At 42.7% G+C, this 22,631-nt stretch overlaps 1 protein-coding gene across 2 annotated transcripts in view; it reads right to left on the reverse strand.

Annotated features, from left to right (window-relative positions):
* tenm1 (teneurin transmembrane protein 1) overlaps positions 1–22,631 on the reverse strand; it is a 213,779-nt gene that overhangs the window by 4,227 nt on the left and 186,921 nt on the right. For both annotated transcript variants that reach the window (XM_074648019.1, XM_074648020.1), the window contains 14 exons: positions 22,304–22,387; positions 21,572–21,766; positions 17,283–17,370; positions 15,487–15,683; positions 12,734–13,047; positions 11,927–12,099; positions 10,055–10,299; positions 8,721–9,014; positions 5,788–6,032; positions 4,907–5,049; positions 2,937–3,148; positions 1,876–2,177; positions 790–1,496; positions 1–100 (listed from right to left, as the gene is read on the reverse strand). In XM_074648019.1, coding sequence (XP_074504120.1) covers positions 1–100; positions 790–1,496; positions 1,876–2,177; positions 2,937–3,148; positions 4,907–5,049; positions 5,788–6,032; positions 8,721–9,014; positions 10,055–10,299; positions 11,927–12,099; positions 12,734–13,047; positions 15,487–15,683; positions 17,283–17,370; positions 21,572–21,766; positions 22,304–22,387 — 3,299 coding nt within the window. The remainder of the gene's footprint in view (positions 101–789; positions 1,497–1,875; positions 2,178–2,936; positions 3,149–4,906; positions 5,050–5,787; positions 6,033–8,720; positions 9,015–10,054; positions 10,300–11,926; positions 12,100–12,733; positions 13,048–15,486; positions 15,684–17,282; positions 17,371–21,571; positions 21,767–22,303; positions 22,388–22,631) is intronic.

Genomic DNA, 22,631 nt, shown 5'->3' on the forward strand with positions numbered 1-22,631 from the left:
AGTTCATATGTTTGTTCCATTCTGCCCACTTCAGGCTTCGGGAAGCCTGGGACAACATTATGAAGCTGGAAACCAAATAGCTGCAGCCAGCTACCAATGTCTGGACACACACACACACAAAGAAAGAGAGAACATTGCACGGATGGAGAAAGTTAGAATATAATGTGTATACTGTGAAGCAAACAAAAAGTCATAAGGCCAAGGAAACAACACCTTGTACAGGAAATCACTATATATGAGCATAATACGTGGCAGAGATGGTTCGGCTGGTGTTTCCCTGACAAACAGATTCTGTAATAAACAATCCTGCTGCAGGAAAACGTGACAGGCCAAATGAATGTTCCATTAACCAGAAGGACATACGCCCCCACCCACATCCTATATTCATTCTCCAGCTCTCCTATTCCATCTCTTTCCCTCGCTCGACTTTCTATTTGGTCTCTCGGGGAAACAGTATGTTCTTGACAGACAGAGGGAACAAAACATAACAGCCTGTGTTAAGAAACAAGTTGATCAGAGGCTTGGCTGTCCTTTCTGTTGCCAGTACATTGTCTGTCACATCATTTCTTTCCGCCACACGGCTCACCTGTGGTGAGCTGTTTGCCCTGTTCACTCACTCCGTATGGCAGATGTTTGCAGTGTAGGTGTGTGTGTGGGAGTAGGTGCTGCTGAGTGAAATACCTGCCTGTGTCTGTGTGAGAGCCGTAATGTGGCAGCTGGTGTGAGTCACTGATTCAGTGTTGAGCTGGAGAGTGAATGAATGAGTGTGTGTACATGTGTGAAGCTCACCTGTAGTAAACTCCGTCACCTCCTCCACTTTGCCGACTGGGCAGTTATTCTTAAAGGCGTACACGTTGAACGGCTTCGGCTCCTTGCTCAGCTCCCCCCACAGTTCGTGATTGGGCGAAGTCCATCGACCGGCTAGCGTGTCGTAATCCCGCCTGCCCAAATGCACCAGCCGCGTGAGAGGATCGTACAAGCCTCCGTGGAAGCCGATGACAAGCTGGAAGTCAGGGTTGGTGTCCTGGTAGACCTCTCCGTAAGGGGTGTAGAGGATCTCTTTGACGAGTCGCCCCTTGCTGGAGAAAACCGCCCTCGGACTCCCCACGCTGTCGCAGGCGACGTAGTACTCCTCCCCGCTGCTCAGCTCCATGGCGATGAGATGGCCCTGCAGGTCGTAGTACAGCGACGTGATCAGGTTGCTGCTGTGGTTGTACAAGTGGCTGACCCTGGTGGGGTGCGACAGATCAGCATAAAAGAACTGCAGCTGCTCGCCCTGGCTGCTCTTAGTCGCCACGCGCCGACCCAGCCCGTCGTAGCGGTACCACACGGAGCGCTCCGTCACTCGGTTGAAGACGCGGGTCAGCAGGCCGTTGGAGTTGTAGTCGAACAGGTCGTTGGCTCGCTGGCGGAGGAAGCCGTCGTCATCCACGCTGTACTGTAACTCGCCGAGGTGTGTGATGCGGTCTCTCTGGTCGTAACGCAGCGGAGTCAGCCTGGAATTATGAGCATTAATGGCATTCATTAATAGTATAATGGTTACCATGTTCAACATGTTGGTTTAGCATGTTAGCATATTAATGTTTTCTAAGTAGCACTACATACAAAGTACAATGGAGGCTGGAATTTCCATTTTTTTATGAACACAAAACAGTCATGTCCGTAAAAAATGTCATGGCAATCCATCCAAAAATTGTTGAGATAACTCTGTCTACACAAAAGTTGACCAGCCATCCCTAGAGCCATGTTGCTAGCAACTTGCTAGCAGCAAGTTTCAAAATAGTATATAACAACACGTACATTACACTTGTTTTGACATAGTAATGATGACTCATTCATTGCTGTAAATTGTATTGCTAGTAGGTAGTGACTTACCGAGCACTGGTCCCATGGCTGAGCAGGTTAATGTTCCCGTTGAGGTCGTAGCTGTAGCGCCACTGAGGCCGCTCATTAACCGAGGCACTTTGCAGCTGGCTGTCCGCATCGTACTCGTAAGTGTAGCGCGTAACGTTGTTGTCCACGCCCACCCTGATGTCACAGGTGGTCGTGCGCCCTGCCGAGTCGTACTGGATGGTCATCCAGTAGGCGATGGATTTAAGGATCTCGTACTGGACCTCGACCACCTGGCCGTAGGAGTTGAATACTTTGGTGTGCTTCATCAGGTGGGTGGTGATCACCTAGACAAGCGCAGAGGAGACGGGTTGGGTTTGCAGTTGATGAGAGCCATGAGAGTCAACCAAAACAGTAAAGTTGTGGGCTATAAAACCAAAACAAAGAGCTGAAAGATGCTAAATAGCTTCGTAGAGCATTTGATCCGTTGTTAAGGGACAAGTGTGTAATATTTTGGGGGATCTATTATCAGAAATGGTGTATATGTTTTCATTAGTATATAATCAACTGAAACTAAGAATCGCTGTGTTTTCGTTAGCATAGAATGAGCCCTTCATATCTACATAGGGAGCGGGTCCTCTTCACAGAGTTCCGACATGTTTCTACAGTAGCACGGAACTGACAAACACTCGCTCCACAGACAGCTTTCCGTGTTTTTACATAACCTGAAGGTCACAGCCGTTCTCTGTCACGCTTGTGAAACTGCAGTAATGTGAGCCACAGTGTGCAACACGTGGTAGTGCCTGCCAGCGTCTGACTTCCGTTGGTCCTAAAGTGGTGTTATTATGGTAAGGGTGTCTCTGAGCGAGGCAAATGATGTTACCACCGTTTTGCCCTTGGTGGTTCATGTAACTGCAGTCTTGGAAATGGAGGAGTGAGTGGAGGGGTGTTCAGTTGTTTGCAATCTGCAACCTCACCACTAGATGCCGCCAAATCCTATACACTGTCTCTTTACCGTAAAACCAGCAAAGACACAATTTGAGGCTTGACTACTAAATGTATCCTAATTCATGTGTGTTACATTTTAGATGACTGCTTCTGCTTACCTGGTTGAGGTCGTAAAAGATGACGCTGAACTTGCCGAACTGCTCGACCCGTCCCGATACGTCCACATAACGGTACAGATCGATGGGAAGAGGGGTCTCATTGATGACAGCCTGCATGCTCGTCACTCTGAAATTGTTGTAGCTGTAGTCAAACCTGGCGTTGACCAAGCCTTCTTCGCTAAAGCGGAAGATTTGCCGACTTGTCAGGGGACCTACGCAGAGGAACCAGAGTGGTTTCATGTGATTAATTCACCAATATTTAAGTTTTTAGAGACACACATTAGCATGTGCATGAACTAGACACACACCACAAATGCATTGGCACACACGGCCCTCACAGTTGGCCATCATGCTACCCGTACAAGCCTTCCTAATTAATTCAAATCAAGGACTAATTCAACATCATTAACACAGACACACGCAGTGCAATCCATTCCATCTTAACTATCCCCACACCTCTATGGCATTTCCAGTGGTGACCTTTAATATGGAGAGATAATGAAATCTAAAGACAATAGCCATGATGGACCAACGTGCTCCTTAATGTCAGAACATCAACTTTAACAACATCATTCATCACCTCTGCTGCTAGCTACTACGGCTCATCCTCCATTTGGAGAAAAAGGCCTGCTAATGAAACACCATTATGATGCTATTTGAGATGACTCTGATTGCAGTTAAAATGACTAAGTGTCTAGCTTTGGAGACCGTAGAGCGCTGGATCAGCATTACATCTTCTATTTTTATTTTCTGTGGAATGTTGATTCTAAACCTGCGCTAATGGGGAAATGGCAGAAGCATTGAGAGTGAGGTGGAGGCTTTTCTACAGCCCTAGGGAACTCGCAGTCTGTTCGTCTCGCTTCTATAGCTGTCACTTCCCCGAGCTGTCATCTTTCCCTCTCCTTTTCTGTTCCTTTTCTCCCTCGCCTACCTCTCTATATCTCTGCCTCTTCTTCTTTTGGTCCCTACTCTTCCTTGTCTCCTCTCAAGGGACAATTACCACTATCTCTCCTCTCTCCGAGGCTCCGTTTGTTCTGCTGAAATGAGATCAGTTAGAGGAAGGTGAGAGTCTATTCACAGTGAGGGCAAAGCGATAAACACACACACACATACACACACACAGCTGCGCCGCGCAGATTAGTGACACCTGATCACGGCGAGCCAATCGCAAAGCCGAGTGAAGTGAACCAGCAGCAGAGATGAGAGCTCTCTCAACGACCCTGGAAAGACTCTGTAACTTGAGGGAATTGGTGAACTGTATTAACAATGAAGGTATCCGATCATATCCGCTGCCACAGCTAAAGGGGCCCATTGATGGTAATGCCATTACCGGGTAATACTGCAAGTTATGAAGTGCAATGTCTTTCTAGCTAATTTTCCCGAATCAGAAGTGAAACAATTGTCACGTTATTAGAGTTATAATTGATGGCCTCGGGTAAGATCTCCCGATTCCCTGTCCCACGCAGACGTGTATGAGTGCAAACATGAACAAATGCTCACATGTAGGACCGGAACACAAACGTAGAATAGTTACACTTAGCCCACCACATATCAACATATATTCAGACAGTCACTTGTTTACTTTGATCAAGCCTGGTTTGCGGAGGTGGGGAAGAGATGGCGCGGCTCGGGGCCCAGGGGATGGTCTCGTATTTACAGCTGTGGTAGACCACAGTCTCTTCCACTCGAACATGCTCGGCCCTATTCACACTTCTAACGGTGGCTGCGTCAGTCTCAAGATGAAATAGCACCACGGCTGACTCAAAGCCTGACTACGGAGTTTGATGCCTCTCAACAAATCTGGCTCGAGATGCATGATGGTGCAGTCTCGTCAAGAGTGCGCCGTGACGTTTTTATGCTCAGATAGATCCTTTGAAATGATCCATTTAAAGATGACTCATCGCACATTGTAAATATTTTAAATCTGTGGCCTTTTCCCTTTAGCGTGTATGTGCCATATGTATACGCACCTGTCTGTCTGTAGCGTATGGAGCTTATGAAGCCATTATGGGTGAGATGGATGGTCTTGACAGTGCCAGAGGCCTCGTCGTAAGTGAAGGTCACCAGGGTGGAGTCATAAACCACCTCGGAGAGCCGCGCCGCTGGTGTATACCTTGAAAAAATAAAGAGCAAAATGATGAAAGGAATTTACAGAATAGATGATAAATGATTAAATCAGAAATGTGGAATAAAATGATATTTCTTTTTTTTTAAATATACAGTAAAACATTTGAACTTCAATATAAGTAAACATGCTACATACCTCATGAATAATACAACGTCCCCTAGGGCCATTATGGAACAAGTTGCATCATCCTTCATCATTTCATCAAAATCAAACCGGCTGCTGTGGCAGTTATGGCCTTTCAAATCTTGAAAATAGGGCCGTTTATTATAGTGTCCCCATCGAGCCAATGAGTATTAAAAATGTTAAATGCCACAACGCTGCCCGAATCAGTCCTCTAACTTTCATCAAAATCAGATCCGTGGTGTCTGACATAGTGTGATGATAAAAAAATGTGACCTTTAATCAGTCTCCCCATTAGTCCAATCAGAGTCATTTGTAAGGACATCTGGGTGTGTGGCACGTTTTGTGTGAGCCAGACTTGGGGCTGTAATGGGGCTTTTAAATATCTGAGATTAGCCTTTAATTATAGCACCTTCATCAAGCCAATCAGTGTTATGTTTTTATATGGCTGGCTGACTATAGTGCCAAGATGCATAACGCCTCCAAGTTTCATCAAAATCAAAATGCCGGTGTCGCCAATGTCACCTCTTCCACACCGCACTGCCTCCTCAAATTAACCGATAAAACCAACAGCCGGTGATATTTCTGAGATCTGATTCATACCTGTAGATGACGCCACGTCCCGTCCCCAAGTACTGAGTCTTCAGCAGACGCCCGTCCAGGGTGTAGTCCTGCATGAAGGAGGACTGGCTGTCAGGAGGAGTGTATATGTTCCTGAAGTAGCCAATGGACAGGAGCGACTGCAGGGTGTGTTTCACCATGCTGGGCATCGTCACGGCGACCAGACGGTCCGTTTGGTCGTATTCAAACACGTAGCGCCGCTGACTATGCAGGAGCAGCATAATGGACTGCAAGAAACAAAGACACAGACAGACGCACGGCTGAGTTATAATACTGTAGCTCTGTGGCGTGATGTGCCTTTTCTCTCTCTGTCTGCTAGATTTTTCTATTTCAATGTCATTTCAGTGAAAACTTCAGAGACAACCTTGGTTTTAGTTTGAGGATCATTCATTTTTCAGTTAGTCAATGAAGGCTATTTAAAGTGAGCCGCCTCAGGCTAAAACATTGTTTTTTAATGCACTGCTCAATTTTGAGATTTGGGGTTATTTTGCTTCCATAACATGTCTTCTTTCAAACTAGTTGAAAGACAACATCCAAAATTCATATTTAGGTGTTTATTCCACTTCACTTTGTCTATTTGCATCTGTAGTTTTCTCCTAAATTAGTCAGCATTAGATACTGCCTCATTTGCATATTGAAACATACAATTTTCAGAAAACCTGTAACACGAAAAATAATTGTCTTGTTGAAGTAATCAACAGGAGAAGCTCCACGGTGATATCTATTAGTTAAAATTAGGGCTGTCAATCGATTAAAATATTTAATCAAGATTAATCTCAAATTAATCACATATTTTTTCATCTCTTCAAAATGTACCTTAAAAGGAGATTTGTCAAGTATTTAATACTTTTAACAACATGAGAGTGGTCAAATATGCTACTTAATGCAAATGTATGTATATATTTATTATTGGAAATCAATTAAAAACACAAAACAATGACAGATATTGTCCAGAAACCCTCACAGGTACTGCATTTAGCATAAAAAATATGCTCAAATCATAACATGTCAAACTGCAGCCCAACAGGCAACAACAGCTGTCAGTGTGTCAGTGTGCTGACTTGACTATGACTTGCCCCAAACTACATGTGATTATCATAAAGTGGGCATGTCTGTAAAGGGGAGACTCGTGGGTACCCATTTTCATTCACATATCTTGAGGTCAGAGGTCAAGGGACCCTTTTGATGGCCATGACAGTTTTTCCTCGCCAAAGTATAGCGCAAGTTTGGAGCGTTATTTAGCCTCCTTCCCGACAAGCTAGTTTTCTAGTTGCATATGATGCCAGTATCTTCACACTAGCTTTAAACCTGAGCCCGCTACAACCTGCGAAAGATCAATAGAGTTAATGCGTTAAACAAATGAGTGGCGTTAAAACTAATTGTCATTAACACGTTATTATCGCGTTAACTTTGACAGCCCTAGTTAAAATGTTTCCCCTATTCACCTGTAGAGTCTCTCCTTCATTCTTAAAGTGGCAGTCATTTAAATAATTGTCTGTTAAGTCGCCAAATGAGTTAACGCAATGGTGATTGAGCCTATACGGCCCACTGATGAAAATATTGCAATATTTATTTGCAGCAATATGAAATGGGTGTCTGTGGTGACATTCTCAGAAAATGACAGTTGTTCTCTGTTGTATACACACAAACAATGGAACTGTGCACACAATTCAGAAAACTTGAAGCTCATGTGCATATAAAGATATTTTTTCTATTCCATTTCAAAGCTCATGCATCAACAAAAAGCCTCCAGACTGCTAAACTCTGAGCACAATTACATTGTTTTCACTCAAATAGAAATTCTAAATCAACCAGGACTGAAATCTTAAGGATTGCCACTTCAAACTAAACAAAAGGCAACAAAAATTACCATGACTGGGTTTTTCAGCAATTTTGTTTACTGTCGAATTTTTTGTTTACTTTTCATGCCGGCTTTAAGAATCCGTGCCTGCAGTCCAGTAGATACCTGAACAGTTTGAGCTGCAGTAAAACAACGTTGTGTAAAAATACATTTCTATTTAACTGTGAGGTATAATATTAATGTATTAATAATACATGCAGGTATTATTAATCTCTAGATGGTTCTGTAATATAAGCTCATTTGCGCTCTAATTTTGTCTGAGACCAAAAGCTGACAGGAAATATATTTCAGGCTGAAAATCATTTCATTAAATAGTTCAATTAATTTCAAAGACGGAAATTATAGCTCCTGGTAGCTTTCAGCTTTGTCACGCACTTGAGGGAACATACCTCTTTGCATGTTTTATTCCCTTTACTAAAAAATGACATGTGCAGTGCATTATTTCTAACCATTTTTCAAGAGCAGTGTTTTTTTTGTAAAAAACCCACTTTCAGGAAACCACTGGTTTCTTTTCTTTGCACCACTCTGTGAAAATCAAGTCAACGCTGAGCCTTGAGACTTGAGTTATGTAATTCCTTACAATGAAAATCTTGTCTGCTTCTACTGCTCTCAAAGACATGGTACTGTTGTTTAGTCATGCAGCTACTGTAGAAGTGCAGACTGATTTAAAACGTCTGCGCAATAATTGAACTCTGACATAATCTTCACTCAGCAAATGGATTTTCATGGTTAAGTAAAATGAATGCAACCCAAAGGCGGCCTCAAAAGGCAGGAAAAATACATTAAAAGATGCTTGGTAGTATAGAACTGTAAATGATTTGAATTTCTTTTCAATTTGTTACTTTCAGTTCAAACGGCAAAAGCACTTCTCACACTTTAAGTGTTAGTTTTGCTTTCAACTGCAATAGCCTTGAAGCAGCGAACAGAGTAAGGAGCAGATGTGTTAGATTTCTGCAATAAGCAAAGACAAAAAAGCCATCAAACAAATCTCAGCATGAAACAGTTAGAAATCGTCTATCACATCCCGCCCCCGGACATGCTTTCTATACGTTACTTTATCTTGGTAGGTGTAGCTCCAGATCTTGCCGTTGACCCAGGCTCTGGACACCACCCTGTCGTTCTCGTACTCCAGCCGTTCAGACCAGTCACCGCGGTGAATGGATGACAACAGTCCTCCGCCAGAATAGCTGATGTTTACTTCGGTGTATTTGCTACTGGGCGACCAGACCACGGGCCGGCCCAGCGAGTCGTACTGGATGTGCAGGGTGAACTTCCTGTGGTCATCGTAGATCTTCCCTACTCTGGTGCTCTGATCAAAATCTATAGACAGCAGGTTCCTGTTGTGCGCCTGAAAAGAAGAATCAGCAAAATGTCATCTAGAAGGAGAACAAAATATAACTTTCTTTTTCCTTTTACTGCTTTATAATCATCATCCATTATAAATAAGGCCACAGACATGCAAATATAAATGAAGTGGCATATCTGAGACAAGCAGAGATTTCATTAGTTTAGATAAATTAGTTGTGACATTTAGAACAAACTGGACCTGCATAACAACAATAAATTGCCGTGTGTGAACAAGTGAAGAAGCGAGGCCTGGGGGATTGCTAATTAATTAATACACATCAGATAAAATGTCCTGATGAAATATTCTGTTTGTGCGGTGTACTTTCTGTGCCAGGGAAAAAGAGAAGAGGAGTTGCAAGTCGGCGTGTGTGATTTGTGGAAAGTACAGCTAACGGGTTCCGAGTCACTTGACCTATCAGCTTGCCACCCGGTGACGTCATTAATCACCCAAAACATCCAACGTGTGTTGTGTAACAACAAGTTGAGGCACGGTTCAAACTGCTCTACAGTTTGACTCAAACACATGGAACATTCAGTGAATAGCTTGCACTTAGGAGTGACATTTCTTTGTCATTTTTGATGGGAGGGTGTAAAGGTCAGATTGCACAACTTTTGGTTAACTCAGCGTAACATCCAAGATGTGTGATGTAATTTGACCTATTCACACAGGTTTCCATGATATGTGGCTGGTGTTTGGGTGTCTACTGCTTACCACAGTGAGTCAGAAATTAATTTAGAGAACTGGATATTCTATATTATTGGAGTTAAAGCTGCCGTGGGTAGAAATGGAGCAAATATGATTAAAAAAAAGTTATTTTTATAAAACGGTCGCTATATCCTGACAGTAGTGCATGAGACAGGTAATCTAAAAATGGGCTATATTTGTTAAAGCCTGAAAACAGAGCCATGAGGAGGTGCAGAAGTCTAGTTTTCTCTCAGAACACTTGAATTACAATATGCTGAAAGATTTCTTTTTCCCCGTGATGCCAAACACTTTCTGCAGGTTTAAATGAAGAATAAGTTGGTGATTTAGTGTTTTACCCTGAGCCTGCGTTCATAAGTGCTGTAGTTTGTTTTGCTCTGCTCCTTCCTCTGCCTCCACTCTATCAGGCTGGGGGCGTGGTCTCCAGGCAGGCTGATGTTGCAACGGCTGGCCGTGGGACTGACTCCTCCCCCCACGCCACCGGGGAGGAGGGGCTCCGTGATGAGCGACAGCTCCATCCCACTCGCCAGCGTCACAAGGAACGACCCGTCGGCACTGACCCTGTATGAACTCTGAGCGTGGTCTATGGGGGTCGATGATATGGGTGGGTTTAACACGTACAGAGACGCACACACAGACACAAAGCCACACAAAACCACATATGCACACAAGGATGGAATACACAGCGGCAGATGAAAAAAAAGTGTGAAAAAACATCAGTCATCGTCTCAAAAAACATTGTTGAGAAAAATCAGTGAGATACAGCAGCAGACTACATGAATGCAATGAATACAAGTCTGGCTTTTTGCATGGGTGTTTTGTTAGAATTAATTGCTAAAATCAGAGTATTTTTTCAAAAAATTCTTAGCAACATTAGCGCTGCACTGTATCTGCTATTGTATCTTTAGAAAAATGTAATCTATTGAAAAAGAGAGCAGGAGAAAGAGAGACAGTTAGTGAGAGAGAGCAACAAAAAAAGAGGAAGAGAGAGACACAAAGCAAGAAAGAGAGATAAGGGGGAGAGAGGCAGGGGTGTTTGGTCATGGCAGTTTTCACACATTGCAAATGTTTCTCAGAAACTGTTCTTTCATTTCTGTAGTGCTCTGAGTAAGATTTCACACAGAATTTACACATGCCAATATCACTTTGTCTCATGCCGTTACAATTTCCAAAACACAATTAATAAAAAAATTGCAAAACTGATCATAAAACTATATTTTAACCATCAAATTTAATGCAGCTAATAAACTGCATAATAACTTCTATTCCCTTCAGCACTATAAAACCTCTCTCTGTACATACGGTTATTGTTGCCTCAGAGGCAGGAAGCGACACAGTGAGTTTGTGGGTGGTGGAAGTAAAGGAAAGGGGTGGGGGCACTCTAAAATAGGGGGTCATTTCAACTCTTCCCTGGCAGCTCTGTCATACTGTAACACTGCGCACACGCCTGCGTGCGTGCAAGCGTATGTGTGTGTGTGTTGGAGCAGCTTTTCTCTCCCTGCAGTCCTGTCATTGTGACAACTGCTGGAAAGCAATTAAAGGGATGACATGAGAGGAAACTGCTCCCATGAGCGGCTTCTCCACTCCACTCTCATTTTCTCCTCTTCTCATCTCTGCCCTCTCTTCCATTTTTTTTCCCGCGGTCATTAAGGCGTTTCACAAGTCGGTCGGATCTGCCTCTTTTTTTTTGTAAATAAAAAAATAAATTGTAAATTTTTTTTACCGCCCATTAGTGAGGTCATATCAGATCCATATGTGAATTATTTATAGAAAGGGATAAATCCTTTTTCAAAGCTGCGAATCTCCGGCGCACACATCCAGTGCAGCCGGTGAGGAAGGAGAATACAAGAAACACAGGTCAGTGTGTCTGACCTGACCAGAATAACAGCCACGTTACTGCAGTTTGCCAGTCATACATTTTTAAACATCACTATGCCCTTAGAGTACGCCCTCCTTACACATCTGTGTATGTGCTCTATGGTCTAGCCCCCTTTAGATGAGTCAACAACGTCCTTTGTGGTAAGCTAGATGGGGGGCTGATGCATTGTGGTGAGGCTATAATCTTTCCTGTGTGTCAAGTAGTGAATACATGGGGACATTACATGAGTTCCCCCATATTCTTTTGTTTTCTTACAGCTTGCCAATGTTCCTACTGACCTAAGAGGAGTAAAAAAAAAAAAAAACGACAAAAACGCGCCATGACGCTATACCTTGTCTGAACGTGTAGATGGTGTCACTGGCGGAAAGGTTGGTGCTGGTGACAAAGTTCTCACGGTTGGACGCCTCAACCTCCACACGAGACCAGCGTTCGAGGTTGCCGTGGAAACCACTCACCTCACCCGTGGGGAGGGTGATGTTGGTCACGCGGCCCTCGCTGTTGTACCTTGGAGAATAAACACAGAGACGATGCTGTACAAGCGGAAACGCACACAGGTAACTGTCGGACAAATGAGCACAGCAGAATGCACGCACACGAGCGCATAAATAAACACACAGAAGCAGACTCACTATCACTCTGTTTCCCCCCTGTCATACGCAAACATCGGCACAGAGTAACTGTCAACTATGATTTATATGTGTAATTATCCAGCTGTGGAATTTGAGACAGAGACTCGGCCGGCAGTGAATAATTCAGACGGATGTGTTTTTGTGTGTGTACTATATGTGTGATACTAAACATGTGTGTGATCAAAGTGTTGCAGAGACGTCCTTCAGATAATCAGTCACTTAAGCAAAGTCTGAACAGAAAAAAAAGAAGTGTCTCCAGCTTTCTACAGTGATTGCCTACCACCAGATGGCACTCACATTTCACACCGCAAACATAAGCTCTGTCTCACATTAAAGCACATACATGCATCCCAAGTCCATACATACATTCAGAGCCAAGCAACCAACCATGAATAAAAGAAAAAAGTGAAAGAGAGGAGGACAGACAGGGAAAGAAAGACAGAGAAAAAGAAAAAGAAAAAAGAAAAAAATGAAAGCACAATAGGCAGAGAGAGAAAAAAAAAACTTACTCATAAACAGTGGTCCAACTGTTCTCATCACTCTTGGTTGCTAGGAGACCTGTGTTGCCATGGTAAGTGATGTGGGCGATGTCATGGCCTTGGGCTGACACCTTCCTCAGTGTTCCACTGTTGCTAAGAGACAGCCAGTACACCTGTCCGCCAGGTAGCGCCAGCCAGAGAGGCACTCCGCGAGCATCTCTCCTCACCTGCAGCCCGTGGCTGTCGCGGCTCGTCAGTCCCGACAGCTGGCCGTCCACGCCGTAAGAGAAGTTGTACAGGTAGTGGCCGGTGATCAGGTGTTTGGTGTACATGTGGGAGCCATTCTGGTGTGGAAAAGAAGAGACAGACAGTTGTCAGGATGGGGTGGCACCCACTATTTGTAAATCCATTAATAAGGTTGAATATAAATATATATATATATATATATATATATATATATATTCTCAGTTCTTATTAACTACTAGCTACTGTAGTTTCAAACTAGTGATTCAAACAAACAAACAAACTGTACCATTAAAACTTAAAGGAGAACGCCACTTAAATAAAGCATTCCAACATATTTCCATGGCCTCGTAAAGTTCAATCAATATTTGTGAACATGAGCTACTCTCTCTCAAAGCCAGAAACCAGAGAAGTAAGTCTCAAACGTGTGATGTCATAGGGTATAAAGTGTAGAGCTGCTCCATAGACAATGAAATGAAAATTAGTTTTCTTCCCAAATGAGCTTTATTGTATTGTAGTGTTGTCAGCTGTAAAACAGAAAATGTTCCCATATACTCAGAACATTCTCCTCGGTGCTGTCAGTGTCATCTAGAACATCTCTCCCTACTCATCGTCTACGGAGCAGCTCCACACTTTATACTTGATGACATCACAAATTTGAGTTTTTGCCATAGACTGTATAAAATATGGATGTAGTCTCTGGGACGGCATCCAAAGGTTTCTGAAGAGCCGTTGTGAAGCTCAAAGTGGGTTGCTCCGGGCGTCGCCATCTTGCCAGTCATGACACAGCCTAACACCCGGTTAATACAAAATGGGCAAAGAGGTGGATCGTCGGTGGAGCCTAGAGGCAGGCCCAGGTGATGCAGCAGAGGAGACAGCTAGCAGCTGGCGACCTGGTACTGCACCTGTCATTAAAGGTGGCCAAGCCCTCAATTAGGCCTAACTTTAAGCCTTATAATTCAAATGGGTGAGTTATATAAAAATTCCCCTGTACAGTTGTCATGAACGGGAAATTAACTATAGAGGCCAAAACTGATTCTGTACCAGGCTGTAAACTTGTTTATTTCTGCTGTAAAATTGGGCATTTTAACACGGGGGTTATGGCGATTGATTTGCTTTCGGAGCCAGTCTCAAGTGGCCATTCGATGAACTGCTGTTTTGAATTGGCTTCATTTCTCAGGACCGGATGTTGCCGCTTGATTTTAACACTCTAGTTTTTGGATTTGGGAGAGAGTTGTTCATGTTTACTTACATTTTTAGACTGTTTTAGACCATAGGAATAACATGTATGAATTTTGAAAATGGGCGTAGTTCCCCTCTAAGGAATGAAGACTTCAAAAGCGTTCAACTAAACAGGAAGTCATTACAACATCACAAGATGTCCAAAATTAACAATTTTAGTGGGCAAATAATATAATAAGCTTGACAGCTAATCCTTTGTAAATGTAGGTTTTACTTTGTTTTATTACCTCCACCAAGGAGGTTATGTTTACGGTTCGGTTTGTTTGTTGGTATGTTTGTCACCAGGATTACGGAAAGACTACAGGCCTGATTTTCATGAAACTTGGTGGAAGGGTGTAGCATGGGCCAAGGAATAAACCATTACAGTTTTGAGCGGATCGGAATCATTGGGCAGATACACAAATTATTTTTAATTTTTGTTAACAATGTGAGATAGGGCATGGCCTTGGCGGAGGTCTGCACTCACCAACTGCCCTTCTAGTTTATGTATGGCGAAATATGTGTTTCAGAGAATTATTAATACAGTTCAGAATGAGAGGGAAATAGATTATATTCCCTTTCAAAATTTACACCATTTGGTCAGTTTTGTAATTTGAGTTATATTGTTATAGGTTACGTCATTATTAAAGTGTCAGGTCAGATCTGTCGACCATACTAGCAAGCTAGCGTTAGCTTTGTCAGTTAGTTCAGTTACCTAGCTTCCTAACAGTAGGCCTATTCAGTAACAACTAATCTCTGAGAAAGAACCAGGTTGTGTAGCTCAACCTGTTTCGATTTAGTAGTGTGTAAATCGTAGCAAACACTTGAGTTATAACTAGGCTTACACTGCGTTCCAAATTGCATTCGTTTTCTTTATACTTTTAGTTCGTACTGCAGCTGCCCTTACAAAGTACGCACTGTTGCATGCAGTATGCATACATCTGGGACATACTTCTTCGTCATGACATTGCGCCCTGAACTTTGACCCTCTTGTTCATATATCTGCTGCACAGAGGATTGTGGGACACAATAACCAAAAAAGCATGCTGGCTTGCAAACAGCAAAGCGGATGTAGTAGGACATCTTGATATTTTTGGCATACTGCATTTGACATACTATGTATTAGGAGATACTAAATACTTTTCTGGCATACTAAATAGTGTGGCAGTATGGGTATTGGAACGCACAATAGGTTTGAACTTGGAAACAGCAAAAATATACATAAATATATATATAAAGATATACTGTAGTACTCAAGTATCAAGACATTTTACATGCAAATACACATGTTCTATAGAAATAGCTTCGGCATTGTGTACCTGGTTGAAGAGATAGAGCTCCTGGTCCAGTGGGGAGCTGATCTCCACCAGTCCGACTGGGCTGGGCTGAGGCTGGTTGGGGCTGACAGCTCTAATCCGGATGTTGCCCAGATCAGCAATATACAGGGTGCCGTTGGGGGCCACAGCCAGAGAGGAGGGGGCTTTGAGACGAGCGTCGCGGGCGTAGCCTCCATCTCCTGATAAGAGAAACAAGAAGACAATATTAAGATGAGGATGAACTCTATATCTGCAAAACAGCATAAGTGAAGGCGCCCTCGGATATGAACACACTGAGCAATCCAAATTATTCTTCAGAGAAACAGAGAAGTCACAACTGCTACACACGGGCTTTGCAAAATATGAAGATGCCATGGTGCCGCTTAACCGTTTATCAGTTTAGCTCAGGACTTGGATTTGTTGGGATTCCGTGGCTTCCCAATGGAGATGATATGAACCACCTTGATAGTGACCTCAGCCTTATCAGACGGCGGTAGTGGGTGACTGGATGCTTTCAGAAGCCTTTGGTAGCACAGCGGGATAACAGCCGGGTGAGGCCCTTTAGATGCTGTCAGCAGTAGGCCCGGGGCCTCTGCTGGGTCTGTGCAGGCAGCAGGGTGGCAGTTTATCTCTTGACAGCATACACAATATGTGTGCGTGTGTGTCTTTGTGTGTGCGTCCCTTCATGTCTGTTTGTATTTGCGGGTGTGCGCTCACACGTGCGCATGTTCAAAGACACTGTGTGACTGTCTACAGTGAAGGGATGGAAACGGAAAGCCTCTGAAGAGAGTAATCATCTGTTAACAGCAAGACATGATTGAAAATATGCAAAGTACAACCCAAGGAATCGGGATGGTTACAACCCATTGGCTTGTGGCATGGGAGAGAGACACTTCCCACCATTTTTGAGTAGAAAAGAGACTGATTTTTATGAGCAGAATTAAATGATAAAATCACATCCTCTGACACTTACAATGAAAGCACGGCCTAACTGTCAAAAGAACACCGGCTCATTTGTTTGGTCCTTTCCTTCTTCCGTTTATTACATTTCAGGTGCCCTTCCATGATACGCCAACCAGTTCAAACCTTCAGCGGCTTAGACGAGAGCTTTTTCTTACAGCAGCTGTAATTTGAATGGATTTGAAAGGTTTCTCTCAGGCTGGTTCCTACTGAAATTTAGCTGGATGTTTTTGCGACGGAGGAGTCGCCCCATGAATACAAATACACCCCACATATACACACACGTTCTGCATAACCAATCACAAAGTCAAATTAAATGCACTTACTTTTCCATTGTGACATAATAGAGTCCTTCATTTCCTGTACATTGTCATCATTTACACAAACATCATTATCATATTTATTTCCTTATTTTTCAAGGAGAGCCAAAACACTTCTAAGATATTAAAATTCCATATGAAATAAATAATTTAGACACGTTCAAGTAGAGGGGAAGACAGTAGAGGAGACAGTCAAGAGAGAAAAAGTTCCTCTCAAGCTCCGCTGATAAAATCATTGGCCGGCAGGGACACACAGGCAGCGAGATTTAATCACTCAATATCAAGACACACTGACTATTTCAATTAATTTAAGTTATCTCAAAGCTTTTAAAATGTTCTTGTTTTGTTTCCCTCCTTAAACGTCTGAACCAGGCCGAGTATGATATGATCTGATAAGGTTTTTAAGTGCAGTTACATGTTGTTTTTGGTTCTGTAATCCTTTTAGATATAATCTAATATACTTTCACATTACTTAATCCTACAGTCACATAGCGTGTGTGTGTGTGTGTGATGACCCACCAGAGAAGCAGTCACAGTTGGGGTCTATCTTGCAGTCACAGTCCGTGGGGGCTCCAGAGATAACGGATATCTCCCCGTTGGTTGACACCTGTGAAGTGTTCAGAAACGTCACACATGGCTAGAAAATTTTGTGGGAGATTATTGATCAAAAGACGACAATGTTCAACAGCTTTTGTTCTGTTCTAATCTCTCAGACAAACAAGATGATGATGGCATTTCATAAAAACCGGAGCTGGAAACACAGATTAATGATATTAAAACGACGAAATTGTGTTTGGCTGTATTTGTCTGCTGGTGCTTCAACCCAAAACAATCAAAGATGATATCTCAGGTGCCCTGTTTTTTTAATTTTAGGAAAAACAAAAGAATTATGTATCTTCAGTGGGTAAATGGGGCTTTGTTGACAGATTGATGAATCTCCAAACAAATTAAACTGGTTGTCCTGATGGAGAGTGCTATAAATGAGGGTGAAAACTGCTACACCAACAGTTTGATTTTGATGCATCTTGGAGGGGTAATGTTTCTTTACTGGTCCGAGGAGAGCATGCAAAATTGTTTGGCTCATTCGCTTTCTTGCTGGGAGTGAGACGAGAATACTACTCTCAGATGTGTATAATACCTCTGAAGCTCAGCAATACCAAATGTATCTTGTTTGTTTAATCCCTACAAAAAACAAAGCAACAACAAAATGTTTCTTGTTAATTAGAGAACTTTAGAGGCGCTGGTAGGCAGATTCTGTTACTGTTAACAAACTGTTTTTAACTGTTTTGTTACTGTATTTGCTTACAGTCTTTGTGTTAAGCTAAGCTAACTGCTGCTGGGTGTAGCCTGATACTTAAAGAGATAGTTTGGGTGTTCTGAAGTGGGGTTGTATGAGGTACTTATCCGTAGTCATTGTATTACCTACAGTAGATGACAATCAGTACACCCCTAGCTTGGAGAAGCAGACGGGAGTTCCCACACGGGGAACTCCCGTCTGCTGCCTAAAAGAAAGGCTCACCTAAAAAAATCAATATCAGTTGAATTATATGCTTTATTTAGAATATTTTTACCGGTTTACCTTGCTGTGAGACAGCTATACAGTCTATGTTTCCGACGTGGAACTGAAGCCGTTATCTATGCTCTCACCAAAGCAAACAAATATTTGTCCTTAAAAAGTCATTCTACCTTGCAACGGGGGTTGCTGGTCTACTGCTGCCTTGATGGGTTGGTTTGTTTGAGATAATGTGTGACTTTGGTTAGTTTGGATTCACCAAAGTCACACAATAGCACAAACAAACTAACCGATCGAAGCAGCGGTAGACCAGCAACCCTCGTGTTTCTGCCAGGGAAAATTACAGTTTTTTTTTCAATAGAGTCTGGTGTCTCTGGCGAGTACAAAGATGGATACAACAGCTTCATTTCCCCCGTCGAAAAGGGCTGTCTGACGGCAAGGTAAAGCGGCAAAAATATTTTAAATGTAGTATATACTTAAACTGATATTGATTTTTTTAGGTGAGCCTTTCATTTAGGTGGCTAAAATATGTTTTGCTGGCGGCCCCATCCACAGCAGTACATTGCTTTGCTTCAATGCGGTAACTCCTGTCTGTTTCTCTAAACTGGGGACGTGCCAACCGTCATCTACTGTAGATAATACACTGACTATGTATAAGTACCTCATAAAACCCCACTTCGAAATATCAAACCCGAAATAACCCTTTTAATATCAGGCTGCAGAAAATGAAAGCCGTATTGATCTTCTCATTTAACACTGCACAGCAAGAAAGCCAATATGTATATTTTCCCAAAACGGTGAACTATTCCTTTAATCTGACGACCTCAGTCTGTATTTATCAATCATCTCAAGAGTAGAAAATCAATCCTAACTGGCCAAAAAAGTCTGCACATCCCAACTTTAGGCTTCGTAAAGGAGTCAAAGCATTTCATCAACTTGTTCTAGGAAAGTACTCGTATGTGCTCCAGGGTTTCGGAGACCTGCAGAGTCGTCCTAATCAGTTCTGAGTTCCCAGCAGGAAGACGAAATATAGAAAGAGGAGCTTTTGATTTAAAATAACGACCAACTTCTTCACAGACATTGACATGAATTTAAAAAACGCTCCAACTTCAAAAAACATGCCCGCCTCACAGAAAACGAGTTCTTGCAATTTGTGCTTAATTGAAAACAAACAAACAAAGCCACAACGGAGCTAATTTGGGATGCAATGATTGTGATTTTATGCACCTCAAAGCTCCAATATCATGTATATTCAATAACTTCCCTGCCTTTATACAAGATTAAAAATAAAATTAAACACATATTGGTTATGGCTGTGTGGTCCTTGATGTAATGGCCAAATGTTTTGTGTGTGTGTGTGTGACAGAATGACGTGCCTGGACCATGACAGCAGTGCCAAAGCATTGCCTAAGTACTTGTTGCTGCCAAGGCACATTCGCATTTAATAGGGCTTATTATACTGAAAAAAAAAAAAAGACTTTCTGGCTAAACAGTACAAGATGCAGCTGGTGTCAGCCATTTAAGATGAAAATGTAGCAGTTAATTTGAGTGTCATTTTAAAATACATTGTCAGTCTGTACCTGTGCGCAGCTAGTTTGTCTTAGTGACACAATTTTTCTGTATTTAATTTGGTTTTTCCTGCATCAACCTATGTGTGCATCAGCCTGTCAGGTTCTTGAATGTGTTGACTGCACGTCAGAAGCGCTGAGTAAATCTGAAAACACATCATCATTCATTTCATTTCATGGTTCATTGTCAGAAAACGGTTTCATTCACTCTCAAAGGAGAATTTGCTGCGGTGAGCGTGTGCTGCAACCGTCATAAAACTCTCAAGTCCTTTTCTCAGAGGATTCTTGTAGTTCTAGTTTCACTTTCTGTGTGAATGATCCTGAAATGCATGATTAATATGGGTCTAGACATACCATGCATAAAGCACCGTATCCTTAAAAAGACATCAAAAGACTTCATTGCCCCGTCTAACATGACTGCCCAGTCTCCATCAAAAGGCATCTGAGGTATTTTATGTTCCTGTCTGCCTCCACATGGACTCGGCTTGGTGCTGCTGACCACAAAGGGACTATTGATCCAGTCTAGCAGGCAATAGCTTTGTGGTGCTGGTGCCCAAATGCTGTGGGGCTGTCATAGCATGCTGCTAGCTAATGGACAAAAAAAGTTTTCGTAAAGTGAAAACTGGATTTTGAGATTCTTTTTTTTGGGATGTCTCAAGAGTTTTGTATGGCCACCTGTAACACTTTCATGCTGCACAGCATCTGTGACCACAGCAAAGAACCTGACCACAGGGATGCAACAAGTGTGAAGGTAAATTAGCATCATGAGGCCGGATGGGTGGATGGTGTCAGTTGCAACTGAGAGGTCTTTTTCTGTGTGTCAGTTTTGATAAGAGATGTAAAAGACTTGCAGGGCCATTGCTCTGATCATTCACAGAGGCATGCAGGGGCTGGACACCTGTCCAGAATTTAGTAAGAGGGACTGTTGCAGATTTTAGAGGGTGACGTAGTTACTGTGACGTCACCCATTGGTCTGTGGACTGCCGTTTTGAAGCCTCCAGTTCGGCATTCTTAATCTTGTTTATTTGTAACCAGAGGTAACACGAGAGGGTGGAGCTCAGTACACTGTGTGAGACATTTTTTGATGACCAAAATGTTATAAATTAACGTTCGTGAACTGATAGCACTGTGAAAGGGTTAAAGTTGTAAGACGAAAACACGGACAACTCCCAGACCGGACAACGCCGTGGTAGCAACCTGTCAATCACAAGGTAGCCACGCCCTAAAGCATACCCTGCTTTATGGTCTATTTGGCTCTAAATGGGACCATCATTTACTAAATGAACATCATGCTGTATTGAAGAAGATTTGAAACTAGCGATTGAGACCATAAACTCATGTTAACAATGTTCACTGAGGTAATAAATCAAGTGAGAAGTAGGCTCATTTTCTCATAGACTTTTATACAATCAGGCAACCGGAGGAGTCGCCCCCTGCTGGCTTCTAAAGAGAATGCAAGTTAAAGGCACTTCCGCTTTGGCTTCACTTCTCAGACTTCAACATGGGGAAAGTAGAGGCTTTAATGGTATGTGCTATATAAATGCAAGTGCATTTATGCAAAAGCTTTCTGTAAAAATGTGTAAAAATGTGAACCTGATGGCTGGTATCAGATCAGTTGATTTCAGTGACATTAAATCCATCATTGGTCGCTGCCCTACAAAGCCCAATCAGAACATCTCTAGCTACAAATAGGCTGAAAGTAACTATGCATGGTATTTTATAGTGACCTGTTGGATGCGGTTGATGCGCCTCTCATCAGTCTCAGCGATGAACAGCGTGCCCAGGTGGGACAGGGCGATGGCCTTGGCAGCCTCCAGGGTGGCACGCACCGCTGCCCATCTCACCAGGTGGTGGTCAATACCTGGAACCTGGCAGTGGATGGGGCGGCCCGCCACAATACGCACCTGAAGATTTTCTGATACCTGAGATGAAAAAAATATATATATATTGTGTATAAGCTATGTAAAAGAAAGATAATTAGAGCTGCTTCCAGTAATTAATTTGGGTAATTTGTAATTTGGATAATGGAATCAGCTACTGACAATATGTTGGCTGATGCAGTGCATCAAACATCACCAGACCTAAGCCTACCTCATCTGACGACTCATTAAGTTTTCACAAGATACACACTCGGACAGGCAATTCATTAATTTTAGAGGACAAGTTTTTCGGTAATAAGCAAAACCAGAGTGACATTTTCTTAAAAACAACTTCTGCAGAGTGTTGATAGCAATTTTTTTTCTTTCTTTTTTAATCAAGGTGCTCTTTTCCTTTTTTTTATGTTAGCAGCCTCACTCGCTTTAAATGCACCCTAAGTGACAGCACTGCAAGTTGTGAGAAATATTACTCTCTCTTTCTTGGCTATTAATAGAGCAAATGTTTCTCAAAAAAAGCATAAGCTTGAATAAGAATTCATTCACCGGCAAACATGTGTTTTGTGTGTGTTTAGGACTGTCTACCTGTAGGACGATGTTGTTGTCCAGGATGTAGAGGGAGTTGTCCAGCGGGTTAACGGCCAGGTCTGTTGGCCACTCCAGACGCACCTGTGGAATGACACACACAAACACAGGACATACATACAATAACTGTATTTCTAACAGCATTTTTGAAAAGGAGAACAAGAAAGCCGTGGTGGCTATCGCCCACATGAGTCAGTTACAGGTGATACAAATAATAGCTCCTTAATAACACAGCATTAGGCCTTCTGACCCTCCCTGCTCATGCAAAGGTCAGCGGCGGGCAGGGAGCCTTCCCCGTGTTTATTCAAGACTCGCCTCGGCACTGTCG

Source organism: Sebastes fasciatus, chromosome 10 (genome assembly GCF_043250625.1).
Source record: "Sebastes fasciatus isolate fSebFas1 chromosome 10, fSebFas1.pri, whole genome shotgun sequence".
Classification (NCBI taxonomy): domain Eukaryota; kingdom Metazoa; phylum Chordata; class Actinopteri; order Perciformes; family Sebastidae; genus Sebastes; species Sebastes fasciatus.